Source organism: Dermacentor silvarum, chromosome 1 (genome assembly GCF_013339745.2).
Source record: "Dermacentor silvarum isolate Dsil-2018 chromosome 1, BIME_Dsil_1.4, whole genome shotgun sequence".
Taxonomy (NCBI): Eukaryota; Metazoa; Arthropoda; class Arachnida; order Ixodida; family Ixodidae; genus Dermacentor; species Dermacentor silvarum.
The window spans coordinates 423,336,229-423,355,084 of record NC_051154.1 but is presented as its reverse complement, the minus strand read 5'-3'; the positions used below and the strand labels follow the sequence as shown (position 1 = coordinate 423,355,084).

At 46.4% G+C, this 18,856-nt stretch overlaps 2 protein-coding genes across 4 annotated transcripts in view; one reads left to right on the top strand and one right to left on the bottom strand.

Annotated features, from left to right (window-relative positions):
- Nucleotides 1-18,856, top strand: part of LOC119437635 (60S ribosomal protein L34-like) — a 262,305-nt gene that overhangs the window by 42,305 nt on the left and 201,144 nt on the right. The window lies entirely within an intron of this gene.
- LOC119437637 (uncharacterized) overlaps nucleotides 6,846-18,856 on the bottom strand; it is a 57,015-nt gene continuing 45,004 nt past the window's right edge. The window contains exons 3-4 of one of the 3 annotated variants that reach the window (XR_005189464.2): nucleotides 17,105-17,275; nucleotides 6,846-7,247 (exon numbers count right to left, since the gene is read on the bottom strand). Coding sequence is in view for 1 of the 3 variants with exons in the window: in XM_049660753.1 (XP_049516710.1) it covers nucleotides 7,187-7,247; nucleotides 17,105-17,220 (177 nt within the window). In the remaining 2 variants the exon portion in view is untranslated. Of the gene's footprint in view, nucleotides 7,248-17,104; nucleotides 17,276-18,856 lie in introns of those variants that run through there. The other 2 variants (XM_049660753.1, XR_007465219.1) reach the window with 2 other exon arrangements.

Here is an 18,856-nt window from a genome sequence, read left to right as displayed (position 1 = left end):
GTGCTGCTGGCTGCGGTGATGGTGATACAAGACGACTCTCCGATTGGTGGACCCTAGTGTGTCGCTAGTGAACCTCTTTCTTTTACAACGTTGTCCCTTTTTTTTCTTTTTTTTGTGATGGTGACGAAAAGACGACTCTCCTAGTGGTGGTACCTCTTTCTTTTACAACGTTGTCCCTTTTTTTCCTTCGTTTTTTTCTTTTTTTCCCTAATTTTTTGGCCTGAATATGTTTGAATACTGCTCACCCGTTACGAAGGGTACGGCCACAAGTTCAATTCAGTTCAGTTCAGGTCAAATTGGGACTTCGCCTGCGTTTTGGACACGCGCGCGCTTCTGGGCAATAGCAAACAATTTATAAAATACTAAAAAAAGTGCTAGGGCTTTAACATTTTAATGTAAGACCACTTATACTGCCCTTGGAAAAACGTCTTCCCAGAAATGCATTTCTGTTTAAAAGTGAAGCTGACTTTAAGGGGATCGGTGTAAGCTTGGTTTTTGTAAGCTGGCTTTCCCACATTCCGTGTTGCAGTGAAGCGCTTCCGCTGAAAGAATAAAATGCGATGCGAATGGGGCCCGACAACGCTATGGCGTTCCACTCTTAATGGGACCCTGAAACGATTTTGATGATTTTGTACAAAGGTACCGAGTCGTTAGGGTAGGTCCTTTTGATCATTAATTGATGTATCTAAGTGCTCTGCGTAAAGCGTGTAATTTATTACAAGGCTTTAAAAAGGCACATCGCTACCGATCGCAACACGCCACTCGGATGAATTTTAAGCCGCCCCTGACCATTTGACGCGATTTGACCATATCACGTGAGTAGGGCTAGCTATCCGATTGGCTAACCAGGGCGCGTCATCGATAATTTTTCCAACATCATGGTGCCGGCAACGAGGCGGTGCACGGGACGGCTCGAGGGCTTACGGACCGAGCCGCCAACCACACTACCGCCACCTCGGCCGCGATGTCTGGTGACGGGTGGGAGTGGGAGGATCGCCTGACGAGTTACAGAGAAATAACGCAACACTACAGACTGGCGAGGTGCAAATTTCCGCCACCACACCAGAAACTGAACAAGAGACAGGCGGTCGCATGGCGACAGCTGCAGACAAGAACGTTTGTAAACCCGGTGATCTTGAATCTCTGTTATCCAGAGCTTTCTTCGTCAAACCAATACAAGTTTTGTGAGGCCAGGGCAACCCTGGAACACGTTATGCGAGTGCAAACAAGGGGGGGGGGGGGGGGGAGGTTCCAGACGGGGATGCAGCCTCGAGCCGAACGCGCTGGGAGACTACGCTGCTCAGCTGCGACCGCGAAGACCTACTCTGGGCCGTCCAGCGGGCCGAGGAAGCCGCCAGAGCTTAAGGGCTCGTGGCCGACACCTAGGCAGGGGTCATCATCATCATCAGCCTATATTTATGTCCACTGCAGGACGAAGGCCTCTCCCTGCGATCTCCAATTACCCCTGTCTTGCGCTTGCGTATTCCAACTTGCGCCTGCGAATTTCCTAACCTCATCATCCCACCTGACTTTCTGCCGTCCTCGACTGCGCTTCCCTTCTCTTGGTATCCATTCTGTAACCCTAATGGTCCACCGGTTATCCATCCTACGCATTACATGGCCTGCCCAGCTCCATTTCTTCCGCTTAATGTCAACTAGAATATCGTCTACCCCCGTTTGTTCTCTGATCCACACCGCTCTCTTCCTGTCTCTTAACGTTACTCCTAAGATTTTTCGTTCCATTGCTCTTTGTGCGGTCCTTAACTTGTTCTCGAGCTTCTTTGTTAACCTCCAAGTTTCTGCCCCGTATGTTAGCACCGGTAGAATGCAATGATTGTACACTTTTCTTTTCAACGACAGTGGTAAGCTCCCAGTCAGGATTTGGCAATGCCTGCCGTATGCACTCCAACCCAATTTTATTCTTCTGTAAATTTCTTTCTCATGATCAGGGTCCCCTGTGAGTAATTGACCTAGATAAACATATTCCTTTACAGACTCTAGAGGCTGACTGGCGATCCTGAATTCTTGTTCCCTTGCCAGGCTATTGAACATTATCTTTGTCTTCTGCATATTCATCTTCAACCCAATTCTTGCACTTTCTCGATGAAGGTCCTCAATCATTTGTTGTAATTCCTCTCCATTGTTGCTCAATAGGACAATGTCATCTGCAAACCGAAGGTTGCTGAGATATTCGCCATCGATCCTCACTCCTAATCCTTCCCAGTCTAAGAGCTTGAATACTTCTTCTAAGCATGCAGTGAATAGCATTGGGGAGATTGTGTCTCCTTGCCTGACCCCTTTCTTGATAGGTATCTTTCTACTTTTCTTGTGGAGAACCAAGGTAGCTGTGGAATCCTTGTAGATATTTGCCAAGATATTCACGTATGCCTCCTCCACTCCTTGATTACGCAATGCCCCTATGACTGCTGATATCTCTACTGAATCGAATGCCTTTTCATAATCTATGAAAGCCATATAGAGAGGTTGATTGTACTCCGCAGATTTCTCGATTACCTGATTGATGGCATGGATATGGTCCATCGTAGAATATCCCTTCCTGAAGCCAGCCTGTTCTCTTGGTTGACTGAAGTCAAGTGTTGTCCCGATTCTATTGGAAATTATCTTGGTGAATATTTTATACAATACTGAAAGCAAGCTAATGGGTCTGTAATTCTTCAATTCCTTTAACGTCTCCCTTCTTATGGATAAGTATAATGTTGGCGTTCTTCCAGCTCTCTGGTACACTTGAAGTTGTGAGGCATTGCGTATAAAGGGCTGCAAGCTTTTCAAGCATGATATCTCCTCCAGCTTTGATTAAATCTACTGTTATTCCATCTTCTCCAGGCGCTTTTCCCCTGGTCATGTCTTTCAAGGCCCTTCTAACTTCATCGCTAGTTATAGAAGGAGCTTCTGTATCCGGTTCATCACTATTTCGAGTGGACGTAGCTTGGCTGTTTTGGCTACTGTACAGATCAGTATAGAATTATTCTGCTGCTTTTACTATGTCATCGAAATATAGGCAGGGGTATAGTCACCCAAATCCCCGAATAACTAGCTGGACTATAAATAAAGTTATCGTTTTTCTTCTTCATCATCATGGTGAACAAATGTTGTTCGTAATAGTTAAATTTTAGTTAATTTGTTTCTATAAAAAGAAAGTACCAGAAAGAGAATGCACAAGGGTACAGTGTATCGCTACACTCTTGAAAGCACTTCCGGCACACAGCAAGTGTCGTCTACTGGTGTTACAACGTGTTCCGTGTTCACGCGAGCTACGCGGTCTGTCTTTTCGTCTTTTCGCGAGCACCATGGTTCACCCTCGCGTTGTGGGCTGGAAACATAGCGATCGGCAACATGTCACGCTGCAACATCGTGCACCTCTGCAAGGCAAGGCATGAGTGGAGGCCACGGTGTAAGGTATATACTCTTTAGGTGGGGACACTTCTCGGCTTGCTTGCTAGACGCGATCGACCAGATAAAGTAGCAAGGGCGCGCGTCTATCGGGGCGGCGACGGCAGCGGATACCTATCGGCGGAACGACGCAACTTCAGTTAAAACTCAGGCGAGAGCGTGCGCCGACAAGGAACGCGCGCATGCCCTCTCCCCGGTGACCTACTTTCGTGCGTCACTCAATCATTTCGGATTTCCCGCGAACCGCCGGTTGCTATAACAACGGGAGATTAAACCAATAAAAAGCTTTCTGTGTTGGAGTTGCGTCGTACTGCCGATAGGTATCCGCTGCCGTCACCGGGCCGATCGGCGCGCGCCTTTGCTACTTTATCTGGTCGATCGAGTCTGGCGAGTGTCCTCACCTAAAGAGTATATATCTTACACCGTGGTGGAGGCGCAAACGTGAACGGCCTAAAGTCCCTATATAAGAAAAGTACCGCCATCCTTTGATAAATGCCGCTTCTTTCTCTCCTGTATCTCCGATTGGACGATGACAGCGCTTTAGGAGAGGAGGCGGCGGTGGAAAGAGTAGATGGCGGTACTTTTCTTATATAGGGACTTGAGAACGGCCTGGATGGTGCAGCCACCTGGTGGCACAGAGCTCAACCAAACACAGAAAAAGTCACAGTTTCGCCCGAAAGGCGAAGCATCGATTGCGATAGCAAATTAGTAGAGAGCTATTCGGAGTAGGAATAGTAGTTTTATCGGCTGCATAAACTTGGACACATTGGCTTACTAACTGAATTAACAATCGTGGTGTCAGCGCACACAAGCAAACATGAATAGATCACACTGAATGACCGCAGCCAACGACTGTCAAAACGCTGGCAGCAAGCGCAGGTTCGCGCGGTCTATGGCTTCAACGGAAACTGAGCGGCGAACGCACAGCGCATACAAAGGTCAGAGCCGTGTGGAGATGAGACGGTGCGGACGACCGGCATTCCCGGGCAAAGCGCAAAGAGTTGTTGGCAGAGGAGAAGCTGCCCCTCCCCTCTTTGTTGCTTTCGCGTGGGAGATTGAGTGGCAAGATACGCCTTTGGTGCCGGAGCACAGCGCCGCCCCGCCTCCCTCCCATACCCCCACGGTCTTTCGCGCGACGGTCACGTTTGCTTTCCGCCGAGCGTTCGCTTTCCGTGATAGCGCGCGTCCCCCGCGCGCTTTCGCTCGCGCATACGGCGCGCGGCGACGAATCGCCCTTGAAATCTATGGAGCCTCACGGCGACCGGACGCCGACGGCAGAAATCCGGTAGAAGTGTCCATATAATTGCTAGTGCAATAATAATATGGCAGTAATCAAGTGTATTAGACTTGGCTGCTGGTGTAAATTTTTGGAAGGAGCGTAATCGTGAACACGTTTTTCTAGATGTTTAAAATGTTTTATACTTGGTTACAGCAATATATTAGCCATTTGTGTGGCTGGTTAAGCTCTGCGCCAACCAGGTAGCTGGACCATGCAGACCGATCAGGCGCTCACTCACATCTGTGCTGACTGACGCAATAGTAGTATGGAGGGGCTTTAGTTTACGCTTCCACCCATCAGTCAAAATGTCAAGCTCGACTGTGGTTACGCTTAAAGCCCCTCCAACCACGCGCCACCGCCGCTTTTGCTAAGTAGCGCTAACCTTTCATGTGCGCCACTGTTCCCCCGATTCGTCGCTCAAACCAGTTCCGCTTCCGCAGTTTCGGCTTCTGGGGTTTCCGTTTCTAGTTTTTCTACTTCCGGGATTTCCGGTTCGTGAATTTTCGCTTGTTGCACACTCGCACCTCTACGCAGCAGTGACGTCACTTCGGTTAAAAACGGAAGCTGGGACTGCGTAAGTTCCGCTTGACGCCGGAAACTGAAGGGGTGAGCGAGGGTAAAGCCCGTTCATCCACGCGCCACCCACGCTTTTGCTAAGTAGCGCTAACCTTTCATGTGACGCCGGAAACTGAGAGGGTGAGCGAGGACGGAGCATGGAGGAGGTGGGTAGGTTGGCGGTACTTGACCTGGTCGGCGAAAACGCTTATGGAGGGGCTTTAAGCGAGGGAGGAGCATGGAGGAGGAGGGTAGGTTGGTGGTACTTAACCTGGTCGGCGAAAACGCGTATGGAGGTAGCTGGACCATGGAGGGGCTTTAGTTACGCTGGCTCTAAGAAAACCGGAAGTAGATAACACGACGTCATACGACGTAGAGCCAGTGAAGGTGGAGCTTAGTCCTGATCACTCGGCGAACACTCGGAGGAGAAAAAGCATAGCTAGGGAGGAGGGTAACTTGTAATCCTCCTTAAGTCTCTTAATACGAGACGCTTCACAGAAATTGTGCGAATGTTCTACTGTAGCTGTACCCTACGCATCTACAAAATTTGTCCAGAGAGGTTTCAGCAACCCTTTAAAGGCGAAGCTTAAGCGTCCTTCCATTTGTGTGGCTGGTTAAGCTCTGCGCCAGCCAGGTAGCTGGACCATGCAGACCGATCAGGCGCTCACTCACATCTGTGCTGACTGACGCAATAGTAGTATGGAGGGGCTTTAGTTTACGCTTCCACCCATCATGTTCTACTGTAGCTGTAGCCTGTAACTGAAACATGGTTGCATTTTTTAAATGCAACCATGTTTCAGTAGTTCATATATGATGTGTGGGGTTTTTGGCGCAAGGGCCAGGTCTGCCAGAAAAGCGCTAAGCAAGTGATCAGAGTTTTCATAGTAACAAAAAACTGAAAAGGGTAGATGTAACATGGCTGAAGCATAAAACACATTTGCTGTTGTGCGCATAAAATATCCAAAACACAGCTGTTGTGCGGGCGTTAGCAAATCATTGCAGCCGCAGTCTCGTAATAAAAATATGAGAATGACCGAGGAGTAACAAACGTGTCAGTGCCAGTGGCAATGCTGCCTCAACAGGACCCTTGAAGGCACGTGCTATAGAAAAGGCTCCTAACACAGCAGCAGCCTCTGGTGACAGATAGTTCACATGAAAAAGTTCAGTATTGCATCAATGCACTCAGTGTACTCTACGGTGTGCAAGATGTGTGATGCTTAGCTTGTCATCAGTAATAGCTTTTCTTCTGAAGTGACATTTGTTAACCTGGCAGTGCTGGCAGTACAGGCCTTTCTATTCAAACAGCCTCTGATTAAATGCCATGCAAGACTGCAACATTATTTCATGGTGCAGCCCTAGGTAAGAGAACCACAATCAACCTTAAAAATGAAAATTTAAATAAATTATGTGCAACCCCTGCTCTTTTTCCTGTTATATAACGGCACTTGGTTCACAATCTGGAAATTCATGCCACGCTTTTGTATGACAATGGCAGTATTGAAATAAAGAGAACACTGCCACAAAAAAGATGGCCACAGTGTGCAGATTTTAGCACAATCAACATGCTTGATTGTGCTCATGCAATCGCTGTTTATGCATCAAAAAGAGATTTATTGTTTCCAGCAGTGCTTTATACTATCTGTAAATGGGGGAGACAAGACTGCACTGTTTACACAAACATGTCTGTTGCATGGTTACATAAGACATCCTGCTGTCTTCACTTTCGGCAGCAATGTTCATGCCGTGTCCATGTTTCATTCAGTGTTATTTACTAAAAAAAGGGGGAAAAGATTAAACTGATTTTTATAAACACGCATAATAGGAATGTCCATGGGGGAGGCACTTGCTCCTCAGGCACTTGAGTGTCATGGGGGAGGCACTTGAGTGTCAAGCTTAAATCGGAATCCATGGCTTGAAGCACAGCTTCTAGTCGGAGCGGCCTCATCGTTTCAACAAGAGCACTGCCGCTGAGCTCCATCCTGCTTGTATGGGCCAGGAATTGCTGGAAGAAGATTATATATGAAGTGTTAATGACCAAAGTGCATTATACCACATTGAGGCCTTGGGGATATTCCAGGCTTTCCCCGACTATACTATTCATCAAAATTTTCTGACTGAAAGCAAGCTGGTGGGTTCCTCTTTTTATTGCAATGGCAATTTTAGGCACACTCTTGGTGAATTTTTGTGTTTCCATGATCACATTGGTGGTACCATGACCGAATGTGCACAAGGGCCAGGGGCAGGTGAGCGTGCACCTCCAGTCCAGCCGTGCGCCGCTTGTCTTGGAGGCAATCTCTGGCAGTTGTGAAGGCTAGGAAAGCAGAGTTGGCTAGTGGCTGCATGCGTGCCATCTTTGTGGACGCCTGGTACTGCAGGCCATGCCGAAGGAAGTGGTAGCAGAAGCGTTCACTTCCCTCTGTTTGCACTCTTGAAGCCAGCATTGTGACAGCTAGTGTTTGTGGTCATTTAGCAAAATTTTTTTCATGTTTGCCTGTGTCGACCCAACTCCATGCTTACTAATTTTAATTATTAAGCGATGTTTATTGCAATATACACGGCCGATAAAAACCAACAACCTTACTTCATGTAGTTAATTCTTTGCTATCTCGATCAGTGCTTCACCTTTCAGGCAAAACCCCCAACTTCTTCACAGTACCTACCATTTTTTTCACCGAGATATTACACGCAAACAAATCAACATCCTGGAATAAACACAGGCTGCGTTGCTGGACCCCGCCGTTAGCTTTCACAGACAACTGAACAAACTCCTAGCTGGCCTCCAATGCACAGCAGTAAAATGTGAAGCAAAAAGCAAAATTTACTTACTGAATTTAAAAAAAAAGGCACAAAAGGTTGTCTATTTAAGTGAGGCATATGCAATGCACCTTTTATTTTATAATCATTGATCCTTACCTTTCAAAGAAAAAATTTGGGAGTCAGGTGCAGGTTGTGTTGCTATTTCACATTTGGTAGAGCATGCTGTCACGTGGCCACATGAAAATTGTAATCGAAGTCCCCTCAACAGCTTCACTGCAATGAGTATCTGCATGGCACTAAACCTGGATGGCTTTTGTATAACGACACCTGTCATGAGTGCTTAATTTGTATATTTTAAAAATTTCTATTTGTAATGTTTCGAATACAGCATGGCAGGACAGTATAGGATGCAGATCATTGCCTTACTAGAAACTGACGAAAACTGATGCTTCACAGTCTGATCATTAAGTGAGGTAAAATGTTTTTGGCAAAAAATTGTTTGGGCTACCGAGAATGAAACTTGTTCTAGTGGCATTACTATGACGCTTCCATATGGTAACATGCAAAGCAGGAACATAATGAAGGCAGAGTGCCTAGCGAAGGCTGACTGCTTGACGTCATTACCTCCTAGCTTTTTTTTCCCCTCCATGCAGAAAAAGCATTAATGTTTGGGGCGTGATCATTGTGAGACTAGTCATTCATCATCAGCCTATTTAGATGTCCATTGCAGGACAAAAGCCTCTCCCAGCAATCTCTAATTATTCCTATTTTGCGCTAGCCGATTCCAACTTGCGCCTGCACATTTCCTTATTTCATCACCCCACCAAATCTTCTGCTTTGCTCGAGTGCGCTTCCCTTCCTTTGGCACCCACTGTGTAACTATTTGGTCCATTGGTTATCTGTCCTAGGCATTACATGGCCTGCCTAGCTCAGTTTTTATTGCGATAGGAATTATATGGACACTTCAACCGGATTTCTGCCGTCGGCGTCGCCATGAGCTTCCCTATAGTTAAAATCGTCACCGCGCGCCGTATGCTCGAGCGGAAGCGTGCGGGGACACGCGCTATCACGGAGAGCGAACGCACTCATCCCCCACACGCAAGCAAGGCAGCAGGAAGCCAGCGCCGGAGGGAGCGGGGGGGGGGGGGGGGGGGGAGGCGCACTTCTACTCTGCCAACAACCGTGCTCGTCGCTCGTCCGCACCGTCTCTTATGTCCACACGGCTCTGACCTTTATGCGCCGTGATTTGCCGCTCAGTTTCCGTTGAAGCGATAGACCGCACGTACCTTCGCCCGCTGCGGCGTATGCTTGCTGCCAGCGTTTTGACAGTCGTCTGCAGTCATTCAGTGTGATCTATTCGTGTTTGTTTGTGTGCGTTCACACCACGCTTGTTCATTCAGTTAGTAATAGTCGGGCCACATTTTCCAACGCACGCTACACATGCAATGCTGCCCGGATCGGCAGTGCAGCGCTACAGGTGTGTCCCTTCGCACGCGCTGCCCACGGGAAGCGCTTCTCATCAACACCACCGCTTCACACGCGCCTTCTCGTGGTCATCGAGTCTCTCTTCATGTCGGTCTACTTACGCCGCAGCACACCTGCTTACTTAATCAGCTCATGTTTACTACAATTCATATTGCTACCAAAGCCGCTCACCTTACTTCGTATGACATTGCTGTGTTGCTATCGCATTCATTGCTTCGCCCTTAGGGCGAAACTGTGACATTTTTTGTCAGAGGCCGGCTGCCTAATTATTATTGTCCAATATAGCGATTGGCCGGCACATGATTGCCGGCACATGGCCGGCACATGATCGCATTCATTGCTTTGCCCTTAGGGCGAAACTGACATTTTTTTTTCTCTTAATGTTCACTACAATATCGGCTATCGCCGTTTTCTCTCTGATCCACACCGTTCTATTCCTGTCTCTTAACATTAGCCCTAACATTTTTCGGTCGATCACTTTTTGCGCGTTTGTATGCTTTGCCACATAATAGCTGTACTGAGGCAAAGCCGACTTTTTTAATTATTATGGGGTTTTAAGTGATAAAACCACGACCTGATTATGAGGCACGCCGTAGTGGGGGACTCCGGAAATTTGGACCATCTGGGGTTCTTTAACGTGCACCTAAATCTAAGTACACGGGTGTTTTCGTATTTTGCCCCCATCGTAATGCGGCCGCCGTGGCCGGGATTCGATCCCGTGACCTTGTGCTCAGCAGCCCAACACCATAGCCACTGAGCAACCACGATGGGTAGCTGACCTAGGTAACCGCCTGCCAGTGTGCAAAATATATCACACCCTTTTCCATTTTTCTTGCTTACATAATGGGTGCGCATTATATTTATACTTTCTTTAGGTGCCGTAATGTTACTTCTATGTTATATTTCTACTTTTGACACATAGAAAGCAGGTGCCGCCTTCGATTCAGGGGCGTGTTAGAATCTGGCAAATAGTGCCAAATCAAACAGATGTGTGTTTTGACATTATTCTCTGCATCGACCCGTGGGAAAATTCGCTCAATTTCGCCGGTCTCGTAAGGGTCAAAATAACAGAAGTAAACTGTAGGTACAATTACACAAATGTACACCACTTGATTGTGGTTTCGACCGTGTCCTGGCTGGTAAGGGCCGACTTGCACTCAATCCGCATGGCCTTCCGAACACGTGCGGAAGGCCATGCACACAGGTGCACAAATTTCGGTCCGCACGAGCAGTGTACACCAAAATGTGTTCAAATATGTGGATGTGCAGTTTTCCACACTTCCACAAGTGTGCGGAAGGCTGTGCGGATTGAGCGTAAATTGTCCATAACATCGCTTGTGGTTTCTTCACTGGTGGCTTCACCGGTTAGGGCGGAGAAAGCCCAATGTGCATCATTGCCAACTTCGATGAGTACTTGTGGAAGAACCTAGGTAGAATCAGAGCACGGATTTGTCAAGCTACGTGCGATTTCTCTGCCGAGTCTGAACGTCATATTGACCGGTTCTGGGCATTTGATAATAGCTGCATGCTCTAAATGTAGCCCTCTGCAACTGTATGAATAAAACGGTGTGTTAGACTGCACTGCGTATGGGATTGGCCCATGAATATGTCACATATGTACATTCGCCAAGAATGCTTCGCACTAAAGCTTGTGAGCTTTAACCTTCTGCAAATTCACAGTGGATTATGAGGGAAACTGTAGCGGAGGCCTCCGAATAAGTGACCACTCGTGGGGCCCTTTAACATGCAAGCAGAGCACGGTACACAAGCAATTTTGTATTCTCTCCCCATCGGAATATGATTGCCGTCAAATCATATTTGCAACCACTTGCTGAGCAGTGCAACGCCAAAGCACTAAGACACTGTGATGGGCAATAGTACAGACACTGCTGTGCTTCACTTATTGTAGGTCAGTGCCGGCCCTATAAAATTTACCTTCCAGCCAGCCAACAATAAACCACTCTGCTAAATTCTATTTATGGACAGAAAGTACACGTCCTTTTACATCCTCTGTGTAGAGGGCATACAAAGACAAGACAAGGATGATAGTTTCTAATTGAACTATTGTCAATTCTGTCAGAAAATGCGTAAAGTACGACTTACACACAAGCTGCACAAATGATAGCTTTGGATTGTTATTCGAATATAGAAGAAAACAAATCTTTTACGCGGAAACTGAAAGACAAAGCCCTTTTCCAGCTGCCATTTGAGGTCTGTCCGAGAGGCCACGGCCGCTAGGTGGCAGTACTGTTAGCAAAGCATACATCCTCATTCTTGTAGCCCCTCTGTCTAGGGCAAGTGCGTTATTGAACTAATTGAATTTCTCAATGTATAATAAATCACAAAATCCGTAAAGTACAATTTACACAAAACTTGTAGACAAGATAGCATTGTATTGTAATTAGAATATACGAGAAAACACAAACACAAAGCCTTCCAGCTGCCGTTTGTTTTGTAGGTGAGCATGCTACGAAAAATCCCAGCCAACTAGGGGCTAACAGCTTCACTGTAACATTTATATACGTCCTTTGGAGATGTCGAGTCCATTCATTAGAGTCCACATACAGGCTTTCTATGGGACTAGTCCTGAAAGCACCTGTAGCAAGGCACATACTCAAGTGGTGAACGGGTTTTAGAATCTTCAAAGCACTAGGTGCAGCAGAGATATACTAGTATACAATTGCTTCAAGTAAATTGCCTTGTAGCAATTGCTACGATCTGGTTGATGTCTGATTTTTCATTTAAAGAGTTATATACTATAGCTCAAGAGGTTGCCTCAGAATCCCATTCCAGCCAGATCACGGAGAATTTAAAAATGTCAGGTTGTGCCATGTGCCTTCTCCGTATCTAAACATGCCGATAATAAAAACTTTGTGCACAAAGGAATCGCGAATATTCGCCTCAATGCGGACAAGGTGATCTGTTGTGAATCTACCCTCCCTAAAACCGCAGTGCAGGGGGTCTAGTGTTTTGTTGATTTCAAGATAATGGATCAGGCATCGGTTTACCATGTTCTCAAAGAGTTCGCATAGGCAGCTTGTCAGGGCTAGAGTCCAATAGCTGCAAGCCGAAGAGGGGTCCTTGCACTCTTTGAGAATAAGTATTATGACTACTTCCTTCCAGGCAGATCAAATATAGCTGGCAGAGAATATTGAGTTAAAAAGTGATAGGACAGGGTTCATACAGGTTTTTGAAGAAAAAAATTCAAGGGTTTTCAAGGACTTTCAAGCCCTATCAGAGGATTTTCAAGGTCCTTTTTAAAAGGTTCATTTCTTTTTTCTTCCACGCTGAAGATATTCAAACAATGCTCATGAAAGGTCTCGCGCATTAATTGCACAAATACAAAACATATCACAAAGCAAATTTGCTTGTATTGCACACAACAAATAATAAAGATAGCTTTACCAAATATCGGAATGCAAATTCTTTTGTATCACACAGAATAGAAAATAGTTCCATTGTCCAAAATTGCTTCTAGTGCACAAATTACAAAAGATTCTTAGGAAGCAGCTCCTCATAGTCCCCCACTTCAGAGGAGCTCCAGTAGCTTTTGCTGAATTTGGAGCTTGATGAAGAGTAGCTCACCAGTTTTAGCTCCGCGGTCTTTCTCAGGCTATTTGACTTGACAATGTGTGACAATCATTTTCTGCCTCTGCTTTTTCAGCATAGGCATCTGCAGAAGCCATCAGATCATCAATTGTCGATTCCAGCTTTTTCTTCTTTCTTTTCTTTGCATCAAGCTCTTCCTCTATGCAATGCTTTTTTCTGTGCTTTGAAGCTTCAAGGTCCTGCTTTTTCTGCGCTTCCAAGTATCCTCCATTCTTTTGCCTAGCGGTCGACACAGCAATCAGCAGCTCCCTGGTGACTGGAATTGGTAGAATACCGCCTACCTTCTGAACCGCATCACACAAAACCCGTTGTGAAGCATATGAAAGGTCCTTCAGATTTTCTACACACACCTGTCGGTTCACACTGAACCCACGTTCAACTGTTGCCTGGCCATGACTCAAGACAAGCAGAAGCTTCACAATGTGCCACAACTCCGAGTAGCTTGAATTCAATTTGAGGAGATCGGCGTAGAAGTCATCCAGACTATCAGCAATCTTGTCAAATCGCTTAAGTTTATGCTTCTCCTCGTTCAAGAGCTCCGTGTACTCAGCCAACACTAGGTCTCGAAGGTGATCGGCCATTCTACCTGCAGTGATGAGGGTATCTAACACTTTCCTGAAACCTGCAACGCATTCATCTTGCTTGTAACTCGTCTTTCTTGGAACACATTTGTCGTCGGTCCAGTGAAGAAAGGCCCCTAACAAATACAAACTTCAAGGGGCTTCTCTCTAGAATTTTGTTGGTAGCATTAAAAACCGTTTACATTCCATCCGGAACTGAAACCCATCCTTTGTGCTTACTCGAGAATTCTTAATTTGCTCTGCTTCGTAGCCGATGTCCACCTTCTCAAGTGGAACATGGTTGTCAGGATTATCAATTGACCTTTAGCAGGCTCACAATTCATTTGGCAGAAAGGATAGAACACTTCAAAAACTTCGTGAACAGCTTCCTACAGTTTCTAAATCCCTAGCAAGGAAAAAGCCATTGCTTTGTCTGGTACTCTATCAGAAAAGGCTTCAGTGCCATTGCTACACGTAACGCAAAATTTGACTTCGCTGGCAGCAAGATATCACAACTGCGTACTCCCACAACTTGTTCAATGAGGCACATTTCAACAGGTTCCCAAGTTTTTTTCTAGCAGCTTCAATGTACTTCAAACACCTTTGCCACTTCACTGTCCGGGAACATGCGCTGTAATAACTCCCCTGCTTAGGATGACGTCCGGTATGAGATGCACAATGTGACGTCTTTCAGAGTACAAAGAATTTCGGCGTCAACAAGCTCGTGCGTTTTACAAGCATCGTTTAGGCTTGGTGACTGCAACAAATACTCGGTAGTGAAACGCTGTCGCGACAGTAGACAGGTAGCGTTTCAACGTGCTCCCTTGAACTATATTCATTGCACCAATATGCTTACCACTTTTCATGTGACTTTTCAAAACTGATTCACCCATGGCAGTCACATCAAAGGTTTTGCCGCAAAGCTTGCACTTAGCCCGATGTGGACTCGATGTGTCGTGTGCAATCCACTGCTTGTAGTCATCATGGTGGAGCCACATAGTCTAAAACTTGCTTTTTCCGGGCATTGTTTGTCAGCACATCACTTGGTAGAAGACACGATTATTCCAAAAAGCGTTGACAGCACGGAGGCACGACTACGGTAAAATGTGACCGCGTGGCTCTGTTAGGCTCGTTGAGTGATCGCACGGCGCGACCAGTGATCGCACATTGCACGGTGCGACCTCACAAGAATGGACTAAATAGGTATCAAAACCTATACTTTTTGTTCGCTGCAGTTCAGAACTTGAACACAAACAAAAGTTCACAGACAAAACCCGTCTTCACATTGACAAATATAAATTAAAATTTACTAGTCCAGAAATTTTAAGATTTTTCAAGAACTGGTCAGAAATTCAAGGGTTTTCAAGGACTTTCAAGCCCCTATCAGGATTTTCAAGGCCCTTTTTGAAAGGTTTATTTTTAAGGGCCTTGAAAACAGACTTTCGAAATTCAAGGGTACTCATGGGTTTCAAGGACCTGTGCGCACCCTGTAGGAGTATTTTATGCGCTTTGGAGTGTAAGTGTTCGATCATCTCGTAGACTATTCTATCTTTTCTAGTGGCCGATTTATAAACACAATTTAGTGGAGCTCAAATTCTGCCAAGTTAAATGGATGGTTGTAAGCTTCATTTCTATTTCCTTTTAGATGCAGAGGCAGTCGCTCCGCTTGTTGCTGGTATCTCAGGAATGTATCTGAGTAATGGGATGAACTAGAAATGTACTCAAAATGTGCCCCTAGAGAATCAGTTTCGTCGTCAAGAGTGTCTCCTTATGTATAGAGGACGAGTTTCGTGACCTTTTTTTTTTCTTTACCAAGTTCCAGGCTTTACTTTAGTCTATATAACAATTTATGCTACATATGTATTATTGCCAGCTTTCCTTTTGGGATGCTCCTTATGAGGAATGTAATGCAGGCCAAAGAATCTACAACGTCTAAAACGTTACATAACTCAGCACTGTGACAGAGGGTATCCACACGCACTTTGGAAAAATTGTGCTGTTGCGCCTGGAGGGTGCAGCATTGAAAGCAATAGCAAGAATAGCCCGTCCGAAGCTGCTCGGACAGTATGAAAATACCTGGGGGCAACACGCTGGCGTGACACAGCGCACGAGGCAACTTCTGGTGTGCAGTAGAAAAAGTGGCCTGGTAGCTATTGGGTGTCTCGCGATGCTGGCGTGATGAAGACTACAGACACCAGTGTTGCAGTTGCACCTTAAATGTGTGCGGCGTGAAACAGAAAATCAGCAGTGAGCCTTTGACGCACTGATTAGCGCTTGTAGCGGCGAAGGCCTCGCGACTTCCCTCACAGCGCGGCCGCGGCGCGAGTCTTCATCTGAGGCGCAACTGACTACCCCATCCCCATTATTTTTTAGCCACTGAGCTGGTCGCCAACAAATAGCCCAGCCATGAATGTAGCCGGTGCTCTTTATCTTCAAGAGCTTTGTTGAACCACACCACTCTCTTCCCGTCTTTAATGTTAGGCCTAACATTTTTCGTTCCATCGCTCTTTGTCCGGTCCTTGACTTGTTCACAAGCTTCTTTGTTAACCTCCAAGTTTCTGCCCGCGTATGTCAGTGATCACTGAAGAATGAGCCACGTGTCATGTGAGGTGAATCACATCATTTCACAACGCAGTTGGAAAAGCCCTCGAATAGGCAACGATGACGGAGCAAACACGTCTCAGCCGCAAATCCCAACCGTGATTTCGCTATCCGCCGTATCTCGAAGCACTTCGCGCGCACTGAGGAAGCACCACGACAACGGGTGACTGATTATAATGCGATATGCTATCCAAATGGCGATCTTCTCCGTCTTGTGAATATAGCTGTGCTAGGCTAGGCACTGAGCGCAGCTTATCGTGATCAGAGTTCAAGTTTGGGGAGCTGCGATCAGTATTCCCTATCTACTAAACGCAATATGGCAACTGTTAAAGGGGAGGAGAATGGGCAACGATGAAAGAGGGGAGAAGCAAGCTTACACATGCAGGGGTAGGGAGAGGGTGGGGTACCTTATTTTTTATATTGAGGAGATAACAAAACATTAAATGGCAGAGAATTTTGCCTTGAGGTGTGAGGCAACACTTTTAAGGCGAAATTTGCATATAACCAGCACCCCGACTTTACTGTCATGCCAAATTATTTGAATTTTTAGTGTGTCTCATATGCACAAAAATAGGGCAATAATTGCACTTTAAAATGAAGTATTTAGATTGTAAAAGTTTTCTTTGATTCCTAATAAATTCAATGCCTTAGTTGCTTTAATGACATTGCCTACCTTCCTTGCTGTCAGCCTATTAGTCTCGTATATATATTTCTGTTCATCCAATAAATGAGCAGTTCAATGTGTACCTCGTAAACGATACCCAATACCCCCAGCAGCAGGCACACACCTTAATGAGCTCAGCCTGCACAATCCATCTCTCCCTGCCCTCAAGAAGGAGCCACCTACCTTGGTTCATCAGGCAAGCTGGGTCCGCGGCAAGCTTCTCCAGCGCGCCATGAAGCCCCACAGGGCCTCATGGCGCGCTGGCTTGGCGATGATAGCCTTGTTGTCGGCATAAAAATCTGTTATGAACTTGTGCTGCTCACTCCTGTCTTGCCTGGTGTTCTTCACTGACACCTGCAAAGGCACAAGGCTAACATGAACAAAAGGCATTTCAGACATAAACAACACAAGTAGTAGTTGGTGCCAGTGGGTGAGTGCCAACCATGCTCCATTGGTAAAGCACTTCATATCCAGCCTCTATCAAAAGTAGGTAAATTTTAGACCGCAACCGAGATAGCTTCCTCATCCTTGAGGAAATCCTAGTTACAAGGTGCAACGTCAGCAGACGACAATGCGGAATCCCCTGTGTTTTCTGAAGTGGCCAGCCTGGGCTGCACCAATACCTCCTTTAACGTCCACTTTTGCATATCTCTCTCGCATGCACCATGGTCAAGAACTACAAAATTAGGCACCTGCGCTGTGTGCCCCAGCACATGACACAACTTGTCTGCAACAAGATAAGTCTCCATTGCTTCCACCAAATCCTCAGGGAAAAAAAAAGAATGGGTGGCAAGGCTATGGATCCGCAAGCCTGTGACAAGGCAGCTTGAAAAATTGAAATTCACTGCTGTCTTAGTCAACAACCTTCTGGACTTGCACATATTCCCATAAGAAAAAAAATTAAATGTGCTAGTGGCACTGCGCATATTTATCTATTGGACGAACGGTGAACACATATGGCTGCCCAGGCATAGAGGCTGGACGAAAATTAAGATAATTACTTCCTGGGATTTTTGCGCCGAAACTGCAATCGCATTATGAGGGCCGCAGTTGTGGAGGACTCCATAATAAATTTGACCCCCTGGGGTTCGTTAACATGCACATGAATTCAAGTGCACAAGGTTTGATGTTAACTTTACCTCCGTTGAACAGCGACCCCCACTGCCGGGATCAAACCCTAAAGTGTAGCTCAGCAGTGAAATGCCATAGACACAGGGCTAGCCCGGCGGGTTAAATTATGATGATTAGTAATGGTTGCTAACACTATTGTCGGCTATATCCGTGTTTCCAGGGATATGGTTTGTGTATAATACTGTCACGAGCTCTCATAACAGAGGGCAGAAACAGCGCGAATGACCACGGGGACTGTTGGTGGAGAAGGAAGACGACGTTCGGCTGGTTGTTTTTGTGCCGGGCTTGCAACACGCCAACCGTTCCGATTTATCTGCCCTGCAGATTTAAATAAACGCTTCTCGGTGTAACATTTGGTGGAGCTGTGCTGGGTACCTCCCACAACCGACAACGGAATCGTCCGTACAAGACCTTCGGAGAAGCCGCCGCCTTGCCGGACTTTTGCCATCGGCCACCATCATGCCTAGAGAGGAAGATGCTCCCAGTACTGCATCGGCAGGACCAGCTCCGATTCAACACTACCGAGAGCCACGCACGTTCTCCGCAAAGGCAGGAGAAGATGTCGATGAGTGGCTCACCCATTATGAAAGGGTAAGCCAGTACAATTATTGGAACGCCGTATCGCAACTGAGGAACGTTGTTTTCTTTTTGAGTGGCACAGCGATGGTGTGGTATGACAACCATGCGGACGCGCTAACTACCTGGGCCTGTTTCGTTGACGAGATTAAGAAGTGTTTTGGCGATTTGGATGCCAAGAAGAAACGAGCGGAATCAACGTTAGCTCAGAGGGCTCAGGTCCCTGGA